An 18,356-nucleotide genomic window follows, 5' to 3' on the forward strand; every position below is an offset into this window, starting at 1 on the left:
AAAAGAAAAGAAAATAATTTTGACGATATTTTTAATATTTTCAATATATTATTTTTCTGAAATGAAAAGTTAATTTACTTTTCAATATTAATTTTGTTTCAGTAAAAATTAATTTAATTTCAATTACTTATCAATAGTTTCGAACTTTTGTTTTTAATTTCGTTGAACTTTTATTTGCTTAAAATTTATACTGCCAGCTTGATTGGCGTAGTGGTAAAGACGACAAGACGGTCCGCCTGCTATTGCAATAATCGCGGGTTCGAATCCTGCTGGGGTATCGCCGTAAATTTATGTATGTGATTGTTTAAAATTTATAATTTTCATAGGAAAGCATGCAAAATTCAACAAGGAAAATGATCCCCGTCGCGCCAGTAAGTAGATTGGTTAAGACAGGATGTCTTTTGGGATGATTTTTAAGTTTCTCAAGTTTGGTGGGTTCTGTAGGCTTAATGCCGAGGACCATAGTTCGGAGCCCACGGTAAACAGTAGGTCTAGTCTAGATAAACACGCGTTGGTAAAAGGGAGCCTAAAAAAATGTATTAAAAAAAATCTCAAAATATTTTAATTCGCATTCCAAGCCCTAAATGGAGAGTTAACTGAGAAACAATTTGAAGATAAGTATGTCCCCTACATACTATACCCTTGTTCCAACGTATTTCTATTATTTAAATCTTATGTTGTTGGAAAATAAATGTAAAATTATCATGATCATAGTCTTTTTAGATCAACATTGTTATTTCAACATCGCGTACCTACATATGATCGAATATACATAGTTTTGTCTTGGAGTTGGCGGGAATAGCTGAAAGTATTTTATTATAAAGATATTATTCTCCATTGTTAAAACCATTTCTCCATTTTATTCAGATGACGTTGGAGTTGGAACGAAGTAGTTTTTGGAATTAGAAAACACTGAAAGAACGACAGTGTCGTCAGCGTAGGCCGCACTCAATGCATCCTCACTAGTTGGAAGGTCTGCTGTATAAATGAGATGATTCCAACACTGATTCCACGCTGCCCTAGACCGAGCGTATTTTGTGCAAAGCAGAATATTCGTCATTATACTTGATATGAACCCTCTTCGATTGAGGAACGGTGAAAGTATATGATAATATGTGGAATATTAATAATGTGGAAACGTCTTTTTTATGTTAGTACTTAGTATGTAGTTTTTAGTATGTTAGTAATGTTCATAATGCCAGACTTCTGATGACTGATACTGATGACGCCTACAGTACAATATTGGTAAAACAATGGAAAAATAATTATAAACAGAATGAAGAAGGCACCTAAATAACATAATTCTAATTTGGATTCCGTGAATTGAATACAATATACTTATTCAATTCACGGAATCCAAATTAGAATTATGTTATTTAGGTGCCTTCTTCATTCTGTTTATAATTATTTTTCCATTGTTTTACCAATTACTGGTAAGAGGAGTATAGGTGTATGCTAAGTCCTATCTTGTGGATATTTTCCTTGTTTGAAGACCCTTACGACTTGGACAATTTCCAATTATCAAAACCAAATTTTACATATTCTTATGATTGGAAAATGTTCGCAGTAAGTATCTCTTTTGATGAAACAACCTAGTGCAATAACATTTGCAAAAAATTATAAATCAATAACTCTGTTATTTTGGCAGAACGTAACTTGTGTAGTTTTAAGATTAGTATCAACACACTAAAATAATGTATGTATGAAATCATCACATTGCACAAGCAGTGGAATCTATTGAAAAACCGAAAAGTAACTATCGACACACCTAGTATGTATATTCTTTCTTTAGGGCATTACCACTCATTAGAACGCATTAGAATTCTTAGCATGATGTTCTAAAACTACAGCATTTTTACGAATACTTGCTTGTACAATGTTAGAAAATAAAATATCTGATTTAGAATTATCCGAACAACAAAACATATATACTCGCCCACTCTATATACCAGAACTTGTTGATATGCAAGTCAATTAAAATTTCTCTTAAAATGCTGGACAACTTAAACCGACTAGCTTAACGTATTAAAAAAAAGACCTACCTACTTTGTAGGACTCCCGAGACTATCTTAAACGATTGATGTTGCTAATAAATCTTTACAAAAGCATAGCGTAAAATCCAGAAAACGACGAAACACGTTTTGCGGATACCGACGATAATGCCCAGTAATAAGAACGTTTCACTCAGTGCGTAAACCATAGATATAAAACGGCATAGCCCTGGACTTTTATTTATATAAATATCGTCCAGCTACTTACATCGCAATGTTCTGCCGAACGTAATATTCTTCTTATATGAAAAAGCTTTTTATTTGACGACTCAATATCAATAAAATTATATCAATTGTATCTTTACGATGTAAGTGTCAATGCAGTCAGTTTTTTTCAGTGGTAAACGTCTTTAAGAATATCGAGAAAATAACCTTGAGTAGTGGTTAATGGAAGGTTCAAGATACAGTACATACTTTTGTATTTTACGTATAATATTTAACAAAGAACAAATGTTAATTAGTATCTATCAATTTATAAACATTTGTAGTATTTTTTAATTTATATTTAACCCTTTATGAGGGGCATTATATATATTTTCAGCATAATAATTGTAATAAAATTAGCTCAGTATTTCTTTGCCAAAATATTCTATTTCAAGTTAAATAAATTATTTTAGGAGTTCAAACCATTTATTCAAGCATTTTCTCCATTTTATTTGAAATATCTCTAAAATATTTAACAGCTTCGTTTGTTGTTACGTTCTATTTAAGTCATATGAAACGAGGGAAGTTTGATAAGTAATAATACAAAAATAACAATAAATAGTTAATTAAAAAATTAATCACTACTGCCCTCAACTGTCAAATTTTATTAGAAAACTACTCGAATTTTAACAAAAATACATAAGAATTTTTTCGTGTGCTCACTAAGAATCAACGAAAAGATCCCAGAATGATATAGATCAAGAATATAACAGGTCAATTGAAAAGTCCCCGGCCTGACTCATAGATGGCGCTACTAGAAGTTAATCCATATGTCCATAGTATATCCATTTTTTAGTTAGCTCTAACCCTCAAAAGATGAGTGAATAAATTTGACAGCTGTCGGATCATTAGTTTGTGAATTATAGCATTTTGAGTGAAGCAACTTTTGTTATCGCGAAAAAAATTTATAAAAAGGAATACCGCATGTTGATAAAATATTGCTTTTTGAAAGGAAAATATATGGTTGAAGCAAAAGCTTAGCCTGATGCCGAGTTTACAGGCACTGCCCCAGGAAAATCAACCATCAGGGATTGGTACGATAAGTTTAGACTTGGTGAAATGAGCACCGAAGACGGTGAACACAGTGGACGCACAAAAGAGGTTGTTACCGACAAAAACATTAAAAATATTCACAAATGATTTTGAATGACCGTAAACAGACACTCTGAAGATATCAACTGAACGTGTAGATCATATTATTCACGAATATTTGGGTATGAGAAAGCTCTGTGCAAGTGGGTGCCGAGCGAGCTCACTTTTGACCAAAAACAACAACAAGTTGATGATTCGGAGCGGTGTTTGAAGATGATCAAGCGTAACCCGAGTTTTTGCGTCGATGTGCGACAATGGATGAAACATGGCTCCACTCCGAAGAAAATCAACAGTTATTCGAGTGGGCTGCATACGATGAACCCGCTCTAAGGCGTGGGAAAACACCACAGTCAGCTGGCAAGGTTATGGCGTCTCTATTTTGGAATGCACATGGAATAATTTTCATTGGCTACCTTGAAAAAGGAAGTACCATCAACAACGACTATTACATGGCGTTACTGGGCCGTTTGAAGCACGAAATCGCCGAAAAAACGGCCGCGTTTGAAAAAAAAGAGACTTCAAAAAATTGCTACTTCACCAAGATAATGCACCGTGTCACATGTCAGTGAAAACGATGGCAAAAATCCATGAATTGGGCTTCGAATTGCTTCCTCATCCACCGTATTCTCCAGATCTGGCCCTCAGCGACTATTTCCTGTTCTCAAATCTCAAAATAATGCTCGCTGGGAAGAAATTTCCGTCGAATGAAGAGGTGATCGCCGAAACTGAGGCCTATTTTGAATCAAACGACAAATCGTACTACAAAAGTAGTATCGAAAAGTTGGAGGGTCGCTAAATCAGTGTATCACCCTTGAAGGGAATTATGTTGAATAAAAAAAAAACTAATTTTGCCAAAAAAAATGTGTTTTACTATGGTAGGCCGGAGACTTTTCAATTGACCTGTTAGAGAGCGATCTCAAAAATAAAAGACACTATGTCGATAGTGGCGATTTAGTGAAATATCCTGATCCTGACACACCAGGTGGAGAAGTTGACGTTATCCTCTAAAACTGCTTGGATGGCCAAAAGAGGTAACAATATTTATTATTAAAGCCAAATAAAATATATTAATTAATTCGTATATTATTGCGTGTATATTGTAAGTTGTATGTTTAATGAAAAATAAAAATGTATTATGTGATCAGACAATCAATTGTATCGTCTATTCATATGTCAGATTATAACTTTTGATCCCTGTTTACAATGAAGACACTGTAATTTGAAACAAAATACTTTTAATGTTACCGAAGGCCCAACATCTAGATTGATACACACGACTGTGATAAGCTTCCCCTCAAAATAATATTATCCAAATACAAAAATATTCATCATTAGTCTTAAAAATAAGCTTATCTTTTCTCCTTGTTAAGATATTTAAAAAAAATAGTTACATATTTCGCCAATGTTTCTGCTGATTTTTCATTTAATTCTGAATAAACGTTTATTTACAATTAATTAAAAATGTAAAATTAAAGCTGTAAACTTAAAATCATAAAATCAAGAGTTGGAAAGGGCATTCTTATCATTTGGAAATTAATCAAATTTTAAATTACATAAAAGTTTAAAATTATTGCCCAAACTGCGTATTCCTAGATGATTTACTAAATTTATTTACCCCGTTGATTTAGAGTAATAGCAGTAGCTTTATTATCTCGTTGCTATTTACTATTTTAAAACAATGTGTCTGATTATTTATAGAAGTTTAAATACTTACCGTCTGTAGCTAAAGTACATGATATATAGCTTAGTGCAAAAACAAGTATTTTAACATCAATTCCCATTGTGAAGTTGTCTATTGCATTTGTCTAAATCTGTAAACAAAAAAATATGTTATTTAATAAGACACAAAATAATCATTTGGAATTAACAAAATTATAAATAAATACAATTTTCATTTAGATATACCATATTCTTTCTAAATAGAATTAACAATTACATTAAAAGTTCAAAAGCAATTAAAATAATATTAAAATTTATTTGTCCGAAAATTCAATTTTCTAGAGCTGTCTTGTATGTTTTATAGCACTGATAAAATTGTAAACTTTCATGACATAAACGCGATATAAATTATTACTACTAAATATCACAAATAAGTCGTACTTAATATAAATGAATTCATTTGTTTTCTTTGTCGACTTATTATCATGCTCCACAATGAAATAAGAACACCACAAATGCTTGTCAATAGGCATGTCTACTTAATAGTACTGTTCTATCGCTTGTATTATAGTTGTTTACACATGTTTTTCGTCCTGTTGCGTTGAATTTTAATGCGCGACAAAAGAATTTCACAGGTTCGCTGGAAAACTCACGAAATATGTTGCTCTTGCTCTTTGTAAAATATATTACTTTATAAAATCATAATATACATATACTCAGTTTTATTAATGTTAATAAACTTATATTTGTCATTACACTATGTCAGACATTTATTAAAATATTATCAAATTATCTTGTTTTTAAAAATGTTCATCCATCTTTTCTGGACACTTAAATCAGTGAATAAATAAATATGTATGAATTCATTGATAGAGAATGTAAAGAATTAAGATTTTTTGAATTTTGAAAATAGCGGAGAAGTAAAGTAATAGAAATAAAGAAATGGTGTCTTTAGAATAGTACAGACTTAGTATGTATTCTAAAACGAGCGATTACTAATATAAACAATATTTGTAAAGTCCCTTCATTTTAGGTTCTATTTGGCATTTTCTCCCATGTTTTATCCAACGCCTGGGGTAACTAGATATATCGTAATCGTAAAAGGAATAGCGTTCCCAACGACATATTGATTATGATATTATTTTATAAAAGTGTTAACTTTATTAAGTATTTTCGGGTAAAACAATATTACGCTTAATACTTAATATTAATTTTCATTATAATTATAATGACTATAATAAAGTCATATTCGATTTGATCTAAGAAAATATATCTGAGATTATACCAATTAAAATTAACATATATGTTGAAAATCAAATTCTTATCTCACTCAACTTGATCATATAAAAAGTGATTTTTAACGTTCTGGCTCTGTCGTCCAAGCTGCGACCTTAACAAAAATGTACCTAATTTATGCTTACATAGATTTATATGTAATATATATAGATTCATGATTTTTTTGGTAGTTTGCTTGTAAATAACAACATATTGCATATTAATACAGCAGTATTTTGGAACAATATTTTTCAAGATTGTTAATGAAATAGGGATAAAAGATGTCAATGATAAATAATAAAATACTTTTGACTGTTTTTATAGCAATAATAGGCAATATTTGGATTACTCTCTTGATTTTTTTGTTTAAAAATATTTTCATTCAATAATAAATAAAGCATTTACTTTATTTAAAAATGCTCTAGTAATTATGCGATCATTTTTATGTCACAAATTAGCTTTTTTTCTATGATTAATAGAAAATATGTTTAATTTTTATTTAGTATTTATGCTTATTGCACATCTTAACTTTTTAGTTTGTTTTTGTTTTCTTTTCTTTTTGTTTAAGTTCTATTGTATTATTTATACTTATTATAGTATATTATTTGAAAATAGCAATCAACATATTAAAATAGTATAAAACATTTGTGGGGTATTACTCCATTCCATATAAAAGTTAGTACGTGAAGGAATACGGTAAATCTCCGTCTCGCTTATTCTATCGTTGAAAAATATAGGCACATTTAAAATTAACTTCTCCAAGCAATTACCTCCGTCCTTTCCTCTCTGGGAATTTATACAGGAAAGGATTCGTACATCTTCTGACATCACGAATTGAAGGAAAAAAAAACAGTCGAACTGTGCATTTGTTTTTTGACAGTTTTTTGACTATATATATATATATATATATATATATATATATATATATATATATATATATATATATATATATACGCTCACTTGTAACCGGCGGTGATTAAATAATATATTTTAATAAACCTTTCAGGAGAAAAAGACAAATTGTTGACATCGCTTATAATTCACTATATTAAAATAATTTCAATGTATTGAATGGATTTTAAAATAACTCTTACGAAAAGCTGTACTATTAGTCAATACAGTTTTCAAATTATCTTATTTAAAGGTTTAATTAAAAATTAATCACAACTCATCAAGTGCATTATTTTTTTAATTATATATTTTAGTTTCAATCACATCCAGAATTTTTTTCAATTCATATTTTAAAATCTATTAATATAATAATCTATATTAAATATATATTAATGATAACTCTATTATCATAAGTTATCTTAGTTTCATAAGTTTTATAGTAAATGCATAGTGGCTGGCAAAAAACAGCACTATACTGATATCTAAGCAAGATAAATTCGTAAAGATGAAGTTGCTGATAATACTGCATAATACCCACGGGACGCCTACACTTCTACGCTAATGTTGCAAATAATTAACCAGCCATGAATAACATGAGAGAAAAGTAAAGTTTTAAAACCTTTAAGTTGATATCAGTACTGTGCCTAAAATATTTTTAAGTATACTCATGTTATATGAGCACACATGTAATTGTTTATAACTTACAGAAATTATCGTGAATATTTTAATTAATATACTAGTGATCGACAAAATAACGAACACTACATAACACACTATTTATTATTAAGTTGTTAAGCAAGTTTTTGATTTCAAAGCAATTGCATTTCTTTGCGAAGCAGATTCGTAAAATGTCTGAATAGCTTCCAATGTTGTCTCATTATTTTTATTAACTGCTTCAATATTGAATATAGAAATTCAATTTTCACTCGCTCCTCCAGACCTATCCATAACAGTTTAATTGTGTTGAGGTTTTGGCGATTGTACTGGCCAGAAAAAATATTTGATGATATTCTCTTTATCACTGTAAGACTGAATATATTTGGCTGTGCATTGGGCATATAATCATCTTGAAATATGACAGTATTTTTTAACTAATAATATGTTAGTTATAGCAAGTCATAGTAATGATATAAATTATTGGCACAGTCACAAAGAAATCCATGCTTGTCTGAAGGGAGGAAGCAGGCAGTCTGTATCGTAGGCTTCTTTTGAGGTTCTCCATATATTATTAAATATTAGCTTTGGCCATCCACCACATTTGCTCAAAACAGTGTTACCCAAATGAGTGTTAAGTTTATATTGTGTGGTCACAATCCTTGTTAATATTCGTCGGTCTCTGTAACTTTAGTTTTCACCAACCTTTCCTCTTCGCCGATGATGTTTCACCACGTTTTTATATATTTACCGTCATTACCGTGGATACTGTCACTCCACTAATCCACTAATCAAGCACCAATCATTTGCCCTCTTTCGAAGTGATATAATACCCTGAAATATAACCTACGAAACTTGACATGTAAACTGACCAATACATATGCGTCGCATTATTTACACGGAAACTGTGTTACCAAGTGGATGCAACAAGATGTACTATATTGCATGATGTTCATTTTATTTTGTCTATCTCCTGTATATTATAGAGTAAAAAATAAACAAAATCACGTAAAGTTATAATCGCATGTCAACAAAGTTACCAGAACTATCTTTGTCGAACAATGTTTCAATATTGACTCTTCAGTTTCAGTTTACTTATTTCAATAAACTTAGTTCGAAACTTCCTTTGAACATTGCCCATCATCATGACAACGCCAGACTGCATACATCTGTTGCAGTTACGTCGAAAACTCTGAGAACTTGGTTAGAAATTATTATATATAATCGAAACTTGAAAGTAATAAATAATTCTTACGGAAAAAATGACAAAACGGAATAACCACGGTACATTAACATCCTGTCGGATAAAATAGCTTAAATTATAGTTAACTTTTGTCTCATAGTTATTTATACATTGCCCCTTTAGAACACCAACTCGTTTTGAATTTCAATTACCCCCAAGACACAGTTTCTTCGCGAAAGCCATAATTTACCGAATAAATTACGGTTACCTCTTGCACTCAAAAATACTTAAATAACACGGTCGAAAGCCGAAATACATAGAACTTAAAGGGATCCCCTTTAAAATCGAAATATAATAACTTAATCGTATTTATTATGGCTCCCATATAAATGCAATTACACGACATGGACAGCTCTCCGCGTTATGGTTTGCATGCAAATTGAAAAACGGGCTAAAAGTTTCTCAGCATGGTCTTCGCTGACGTAATACGGTACGAATCCCATTGTTGGGCGAGTATACATGTGGACAGGTGGTTCTTACGGGCATATATCATAAATAAGTGGCCGTTTATTAAGACCGTTGTAAGGGTTATTTCGGGAGGATTAATAAGAATATTTTAATTTCGCGTGATAATATATGAGTGGGTAATTTTTGTTTCAGTGAGAAGGTCAGGACAATGGCACAATAATACAGGACCGTAATATATTATAATGCTTTTACCATTTAATAATATTTTATATTATTTTACAGTTAAATATATGAAACACTAATAATGGATAACAATCATAATACATTTATTAATTTTAATTGTCAGTTATTTCAATTATTGTTTTATTTAATTAACTAATTATTAATATAAGGAATATCTTCTGGATTTGGACAGAGTATCTTTTATGTACTCAAGAGATTGAAAATGGTTTCTTGTGTCATACAACAATTCTACATATTCTTCTTGCGTTTTACACGCACAGTCATCGAGTGGTGCTTTCAAATTCTCGTCTACAAACTTTTATGGCTGTCCAGAACTGTCAGAACAGCTTTTAAAACCTCTAAACCAATACTCACATGTTAACTCTATGAAGCACGATTTATATAAACTTTACACAGAATTCGATGACATTCAGCCGCCTTTTTTCCAATCTGAGTAAAAGGTAAAATTTCCCTCAAATACGATTTACTCGGTACAAGTTCAGATATTTTCAAAGCATTGAAAACATGTTTTTTCACACTTCGCGACCGAATTATACATAAACAAAAACGAAACTTGTCATCTGTTGTAAATGCTGTAAAATTAATTTCTAAGTTCAAATATATAAATAAAACTGCTTTTGAATATCATCAAATATTATCTAAAAATGTATATTAAATATTACTTGTCACCCTCGAAAAATGGAAATTAATCACCAAATTTGGTACATCTATTCATTGCCTACATTCTCTCTTTTTAACATCGGTTGTTACTAAATAATGATCGATGCAAACATAAGAACGTTGATAGTTGAACCGAAAATTATTCAACCGACCATTTTTGGACGATTGGTTGTAAACGACATCACATGAAACAATTATACGAATTAATGTTTGAGCATTAGAACAAAAATGTATTTAAAAAAAATACTTAAGTTGTAAAGAACAATGTTGGGGCATTAGAAACATTATATCTCCCACAACATTTAGAACATATACGTATCCAGTCATTATTAATGTTTTTTGCGACAATACGCCGTTCATTTTAAACAAATGACTTTGGTATATATCTGCAGTATCAACTTCATTCGGTCACCACATGCAGAACAAGATTTTTATGGACGCTGATAATACGCTTCAGTGTCGTTGTTGATAACTCTGCTGAACAAACCAATGACACCGCTTTTGGAATTCATCGTGGTAAATCCACTTTCCATCACAGGCAGTGGCTTTTTCCAATACTTTTCTTACCTGACAATCAAGGCATTGGCAATTTCAGGCAATTCGTGTGATAACTAAACTGTCATTGTTTATCGTTGTGTGGAAATAGTTGATTCAACAACTGCTAATGTATTCTTCAAAAATTTTGGGTGTTTGACCCATACTTCTAGCATATCATTGTTTTGAGATTATTTAGTCCTTCAGGTTATTCGTATTATAGGAATTCTAGATCATTAATGACAAGTGTTAAATACAACAACAGATAATAACGCACAGGCCTAATATCATATATTAAAAAATATAAAATATATTAAATTTTCCATTTAAAAAGGAGTAAGGTTTCTAAACAATGCTGCGAAATAAGATTATTCAATGTACCTATACGGCCCTGGATATATTTGTTACTGTAGCATGACTCTTTAAACTAAGTCTGTTTTAAAAGAAGGTTTAGTTTAGCAACTAAGTTATTTTATAGATAAAACGCGAGTAAAATACATGAGAAGAAACCTATAAAAGAACTTTGAAGTGATAAGGTGCTTGTAATCTCACGAAAACTGTCAACATCGATAAAGTGTTAACCATGGGGTATGAACCAGCTGCGAAATACGTGTAGGATTAGTTAAAACGAAAATAAAAATGCAGACAAACTAGTACCAATGTAACAATATTGAAGGCTACGTTATACTATGTCTTGATTTTGTAATTATAATTTTTATTAATACACAATAATAATAAATATAGTCAGTCAGGAATATATGCGATATACATAAATAAAACCTAAATACTGCAAATAATTAACAACAAATCTAGTAATACAAATTATATTCACGCCGGCTTGGTGGCGCAGTGGTAAAGGCGATGGGACGGTCCTCCCTCGGTACTGTTGCGATAGCCGCGGGTTCGAATCCCGCTGGAGCATGGTCGTAAATTTATGTATGTGATTGTTTAATATTTATGATTTTCATAGGAAAGCGTGTAAAATGCGACAAGGAAAATGATCCCAGTCACGCCAGTAACCAGGCTGGGTAAGACCGGATGTCTTCTGGGATGATTTCTAAAGTTGGTCACTCGCCAGTTGATAGGCTTAATGCTGAGGACCGTGGTTCGGAGCCCACGTTAAACTTTAGGCCCATTCCAGAAAACCCATAAAAAAAGGAGATGGTAAAAGAAGACTTTAAAATACAATAAAAAAAAGTATATTCACACAAACAAAAAAATAATATGGCTGAATATTTATGGAATTTCTACGAGTATTTTTAACTCGCACTTAAACATTAAGATATGAGTAATTTCATAAATGAGAACGGAATATTTTAAGCATTGTTCCATATAAGACCTGACTTGAAAAAAATCAATAAAATCTCAGGGCATCGATCATTAAAATCAATTTCTATCCAAGCCACGTAGCGCCAAATGACGCTTTATATCAGATGCGGGCGTATGCGAAAAATACGTCCAATACTGCGATATGACACCTCCCATCACGTCAACCGATCGTCCTCCCGTTCTTCTCTCTTTTTTTTCGACTTTATCCGTAACCCAAAATACGCGACTGTCATACGCAAACGATCCATTGTTGGCCGTGACCTTGTTAAGTTCCATTCCGACACGAAACCGCTAATCGGCAAAAATTTATTTAAATAAAGGCGGATTTTCTCACAATTGGACCAATCGAATGCGTACGCGCCTTGGCGTTAACGGTAGTTAATATACCTGAACAAAAGCCAAACGATTTTTCTTATCTTCGCTTTTCGATCAAGGAGCTTGATGGAAATGTTTCAAGTGGGTTTATAGTGTTAGTACGTAATAGTTCCAGTATTCAAATTAAAATCTTAGTAACATGTATCTTGTTCTATGACACTATAATCTGTTTATGTTTTAATAATATATTTTGCTTTGATGTACACACACTTGTTCAGTTTTAAATTATTACTAGACATTCAGAAGAAAAATAAATATTAACTACATCTTACATTAGATACGCTTAGTACAATATTAATGTATTACTAATGTCCTGTTGTACTTGCATTAATACACAAGCAAGGCGAATAGGTATTTACCAAATTAAAATAAAACTAATCTACTAAAAATAAGAAAGTTAAGGATACCCTTATACACCAAAACAAGTTCGTGTGGTTTGATTCGCTTCAATATTCTGTTTCCTTGCTTGTTGTATTGTAGCTGTATTGCTTTCACGTTACTGTGATTTAGCAACCTTATTTCATGCGAAATCTTTCATGTAACCATTTGATCCATCATGATTATCATCATGCAGCACTTCGTTGGTTACGTAGCGATTAGCATTGATAATTAATCGTAGAAATTTGTTTTGGATGCGTTGGATTACTAGTTTAATGCTTTAGAACAAACCCATATTTGCACCATTTTGATTGACTCATCTCATTGATTTTAGGTCAAGCTGAGAGTATCTTCCGACTAACCCGTACAGTTGCTTGAGTTTGAGCCTAATCTGCTCTACTTTTTGCTCCAACATTTAGTTTCCAACTTAAACTGACATCGAGATGTATTTCGAGGTACTTAGCTGATACTGCTTGAGGAATCGGACATCCGTCAAGTAATATAATTTGGTTTTTGTCATTTCGTCACAACACAAAATTAACATGGACAGATTTGGAGCTATTAAGCTGTATTTTCCAGTCTTTAGTCCATTTGTACTTTTTGTATAGCCTTAGACAGAGATACATCTTTTGTCGGAATAACTGTGCCATGGGCAAATGTTACAAGTGTAGTTTCTTTTGTTGTTGGGATATCAGCAGTATAGAGCAGATATAGGAGTGGACCCAAGACACTATCATGTAAATTATGTAGATTAATCCCAAATGCCAAACCTGGTCAGAAGCTTGAGATGTCAAATAAACTTCCTTTTTCGGCAATCAATTAATTTTAAAAAAGTTACTATGACACTAACATAATGTGCGAATGTATATTACTAAAAAAGGATTTTATACTTTGCCAAATCCAACACTGTTTCTTCTTAGAAAATTAAAACTAACTATTAAGATCTACAGTGCTTCATAAAATGCTGATAGATGACTTTAAATCAATATATTGTTTTTCCCTTGGATAATTCGATTAAAAAGATATAATCTCTTATTTGAAAAATAAATATTAATAAATGTTATTAAAAAAACACTCTCTTAAAAGAAGTACACAAATGATAACATAATTTCAATAGACTTAATCAGACATATGACTTAATTAATGGTAATGTTGAGAACATTCCCTGGCATAAAGAAGATAAAAATGTTTCATAAAAGTGAAGAAGCTTTGCCCAATAAAAACGGTATGCAGCTGACAAAACAGAACTAGAACCCATTAATAGCCATAAACTACAATAGATGACAGTAAATTAATGATTGGTTCAGAGATCAGCTTTAATATAGACCTATAAATTAATTTAAATGGATTTACAACATATGGTGTTACTATGTAATAAATTAACGCGAATATTTGAAACCTCACTTTTCAAAATATGGCTTAAGTATGACAAAAAAATACTTCAATTTAAAAACTGAAGGTCATCGAATAGTGTGTCAAGCTAATGGCAACCATACTCTATCGATTTCAACATGATAATACTGGTTTCGATATCTTTAAAATGATTGTCTTGACACCGAAGAAAAAGAGCGTTCTGGAAAGCAAAAAAGTTTAAAAGTAAATTTGAAAAGAATACTCGATTATATGGATTTATATCGTTTACAATTGATGCGTTTAAGCTGATCAGTGCGTGATAAACGACCGTAATATGAGTAAAGACACAACAATATTATTCTTCAATATGACAACGCTCGGCTACATGTTGGACAACCAGTAAAAACATTTTGGAAATATCAGAAAGGGAAGTGCTATCCCACCCGTCGTACTTTCCAGACCTTGCTACTTATAATTACTAATGGTACGACGTACGAGTCATTTCCTATCTGAACAGCGCTTCACTCCTTATGAAGTTACGATAATTGAATCGATTCATAGATAACGTCAAAAATACATCGTTCCTTCGAGATGTTATCCGTAAATTGCCTGAAAGATGCGAAAAAGTAACGACTTGAAGACTGCACAGATCATTATCAGTTAGATCTAATAATTAAGAATATAAACAGCATTTATTAGGTAACATTATTCGTTTTAGTTATTCTCTATGGTATATACTAACAACGTCTCTAATAGATTCCAAGCACTTTTCGAATAGCTTTGAATTAAAATGTTTTGAATATTTAAAAAAAAATTCTATTCAACGTTTTGCTAAGATATAAAGTAATAATTAATATTAAGATTCAATTTAAAAATCTAAAATTATATTTATGAATTATATTAGAAATACTTATTGATGGGGCATTACTTATACTGGAAAACAATTAACGACTCGCCTCACTGCCAATAATGATATCTGTGTTTGTTTATAAGCAATAGTGTAAAATCTAACACGGAATAATCATCTCACCCGCGCCATTAAGCAGAGATGTTAAGCCGGATGCGTACTAAGATGATAACCCGAAAGTCACTTGTCGGTCTATAAGCTTCACAAATGTGGAAAGATTACTCCTACATGGAAATCAATATATGAAGGCGGTTGTTCTAAAGCAATATTTTACAGTAATCTATATTAAATGTATATCGAAATCATTACTAGTATTTAGAAGAAAATATCTCTTGAACAAAAAGTATATTTAAAAGTCATTACACTTATTCATCATTGCTAATACAACAATTAGATTTAACAGTCTTATTGACGTTTTAACAACGGTATCATCATTTAATATTCATATTAGTTAGTAGTTATCAAACTATAAATACTAGAAAAAAATGTTTGTTCTAATAATGTATCTTACTAGTATGAGACCTGTACTTAGTCAACAACTTTCTGCCTTGATGTAGAAAATAAACGGATGAACAAACTATTCGACACGTACTAATTTTCAAGAATACGAGCCAAGCTATGTGACCGGTTGAATTAAAATGCTACCACTATTTACCCATTAAGGATCACGTACAGTAGAACGTACAAAATTAATGTGTTCAATTATCATAAAAACATTTTCGCATTTTAAATAGGACATTTGCGTAAGTGATACACAATACGCGCTATGTTATTATATTGTAGTTAATATATAAGTGATTTTGATTTTAACCGTTTTATTAATATCAAAATTATTTTTGACAGATCAACGGACCACTAAACAAATATACGGTACAAAGGTTCTCCACTAAAACTATTGTTCCTTGAAAAATTATAGCTGCAATGTTAGTAGCTTTAGAATAATTGTCTAAAAGTCATGCATCTGTCAACAATAACATTTGGCAGTCAGGCTGGAGACTTACAGAACGATATGCTACGATATGAAAATGTATTATAAGAAATTCAGGAAATTCTTTTTAATAACTCATATCTTCAAAAGGCTACAACTTAGGTGGTTGCATGTATTTTAATCAACGGTATTCATAAGTATCCGGTAATCTTGTAAAGTCGATGGTTTTGAGACTTCTCTACATAAAAAACAGTTTTACAAAATTGCATTTTCAACTTTTACTTATTGTACTTACTGTAATGTATTGTGATTACTTACTGTATTGTAATTACTTATTGTTTGGTTTAGTTGAAAAAAAAAACCGATAGCGAAACCTATTGAACGACACTTTTAGAAATCTGTACCAATGCTGCTCCGTTATATCATATTTACTAGTTTTAGTAATTTTGAAGTCAATAACAAAAAACAACCTGGAAGCCTAAAGAGTTTGAGGACAATGAATTACAAGATCTAAAACCCAGTCCAAATTCTGAAAAAAATTTACTGCTTAACAATTAATAAATCACCAGGATGGAAAATTATTTCTATATCATCGCCATGTTGCTAGAAATATGGGAAAATGTTATACAAATGATAGAAACTACTTTGATTAATATAGTTTGTAATAATATAGTTTTTCTCGAAAAATGCCTTTGAAAAATGAAAAATTATTATATCAAATATGTATCCTAACAAAACAATTTTATATTCTATGCAATTAACTTTACACAACATACATTTAAGATAAAATATGCGAATATTCTGAATATCTAAATGAAATTCGTTTGCCTAATGGTACTTCACTTCTACTCAACACTATTTTTATTAGAAAATAAGAATTCCTTTAAATATATATTATTTTATATTTAATTCAAATTATCCTTTATTCAATTGAATTATGTTATTTTATGGAAGTGTGCTCTATAACTAATTTATTCCCACACCATATATTTTCACAATTACATTCATAAATAAATACGAATTCATATCACTATATTAATCTCTAACCTTTAACAATTATTTTAAAAATTAATTATAAATAAGGATGTAAGAAGAAGTATCAGTTAGTTAAATTCTATAAATTCTATATTAAGCAAGATCAATTTATATCAATAAATATATCAGTAAAATATTTTTTCTGTTTATTTAATTACAGCATTTAGATCTTGTAGAAGTTCTTTCACTCATGTTGAAGAAAAACGCACGCCTTTATCATATGTTAATATGCTGTGCCAATTTTCAGATATCAGAACTGAAATTACTGGTGACCCAGAAAGTGAAGGGCCTATCAAGCAACCTATCAACGACATAACAAGTTAGTGTTTTCAAGTGAAATCTCTAGGTATTACGGCGATCCTTCACCAGAACTGTCTGTTCTACTGTTGCGATAGTCGCTGGTTCGAATTCTTCTGGGAAATGGTCCAAAAACCGATAAATAAAATGATTCCAGTCACTCCAGCTGGGTAAGGCCGGATGTCCTCTAGGATGATCTCCAAGTTGGTCACTGGTCACTCGGTAGGCTTAGTGCCAAGTACCGTGGTTCTGAACCCACGTTATACAGTAGGTCCAGTCCAGATAAACCCTAGTTGATAAAAAAACTATACATGTTGATTGGTTCAAGTTCAAGTGCATGTTCCCACATAATAGAATTTCCAGGACATTTTAGTAGGAAACTAATTATCTAAAAATATATTTCTATTATTCTCATACTTCACTAAGGATTATTCAATTTTATAAAAACGTATTAAGTATAAAGTTGAGTTATTGTAAAAAAATATTATTAATATCAGTTTAAGTAACTGTTAAATAGACTCTGCTGCATGTCTATTCACGAACTAATCCATTCATAATTCATAAACGGAAATACTTTCATTTACTACAGTACGTACTACTCCTTTACTATTTTATTTACACAGCAAATACTAGAGGAAGGTCAACGATTAGTACCTGTCGGCCCGACTCATTGTAATATTGCGCCTGTCGGCCCGCGACGTCATAAATCGCCAATGAATCACGATCTTTTATTATTTTTTACGATATTTTAAGTCGTCGCTATGAGTTAATGACCTTATTGTAAACAAACAGCCTTGAGAATAAGTGACCGATTCAATACAATGGTCGGCACGCTATACG

General features: G+C 31.2%; 2 protein-coding genes across 5 annotated transcripts in view; one reads left to right on the forward strand and one right to left on the reverse strand.

Annotated features, from left to right (window-relative positions):
* The window catches only part of LOC143206623 (uncharacterized), a 419,549-nt gene that overhangs the window by 387,571 nt on the left and 13,622 nt on the right, over positions 1–18,356 (forward strand). The gene's annotated exons all lie outside the window — the stretch shown is intronic.
* Positions 1–18,356, reverse strand: part of LOC143206622 (uncharacterized) — a 100,792-nt gene that overhangs the window by 40,486 nt on the left and 41,950 nt on the right. For all 4 annotated transcript variants that reach the window (XM_076419234.1, XM_076419231.1, XM_076419233.1 and 1 more), the window contains exon 2: positions 5,062–5,158. In XM_076419234.1, coding sequence (XP_076275349.1) covers positions 5,062–5,128 — 67 coding nt within the window. In that variant the 5' untranslated portion in view covers positions 5,129–5,158. The remainder of the gene's footprint in view (positions 1–5,061; positions 5,159–18,356) is intronic.

This window comes from Rhynchophorus ferrugineus, unplaced genomic scaffold (genome assembly GCF_030347505.1).
Source record: "Rhynchophorus ferrugineus isolate W39M unplaced genomic scaffold, kcgeb_rfMv2 rfM1, whole genome shotgun sequence".
Classification (NCBI taxonomy): Eukaryota; Metazoa; Arthropoda; class Insecta; order Coleoptera; family Curculionidae; genus Rhynchophorus; species Rhynchophorus ferrugineus.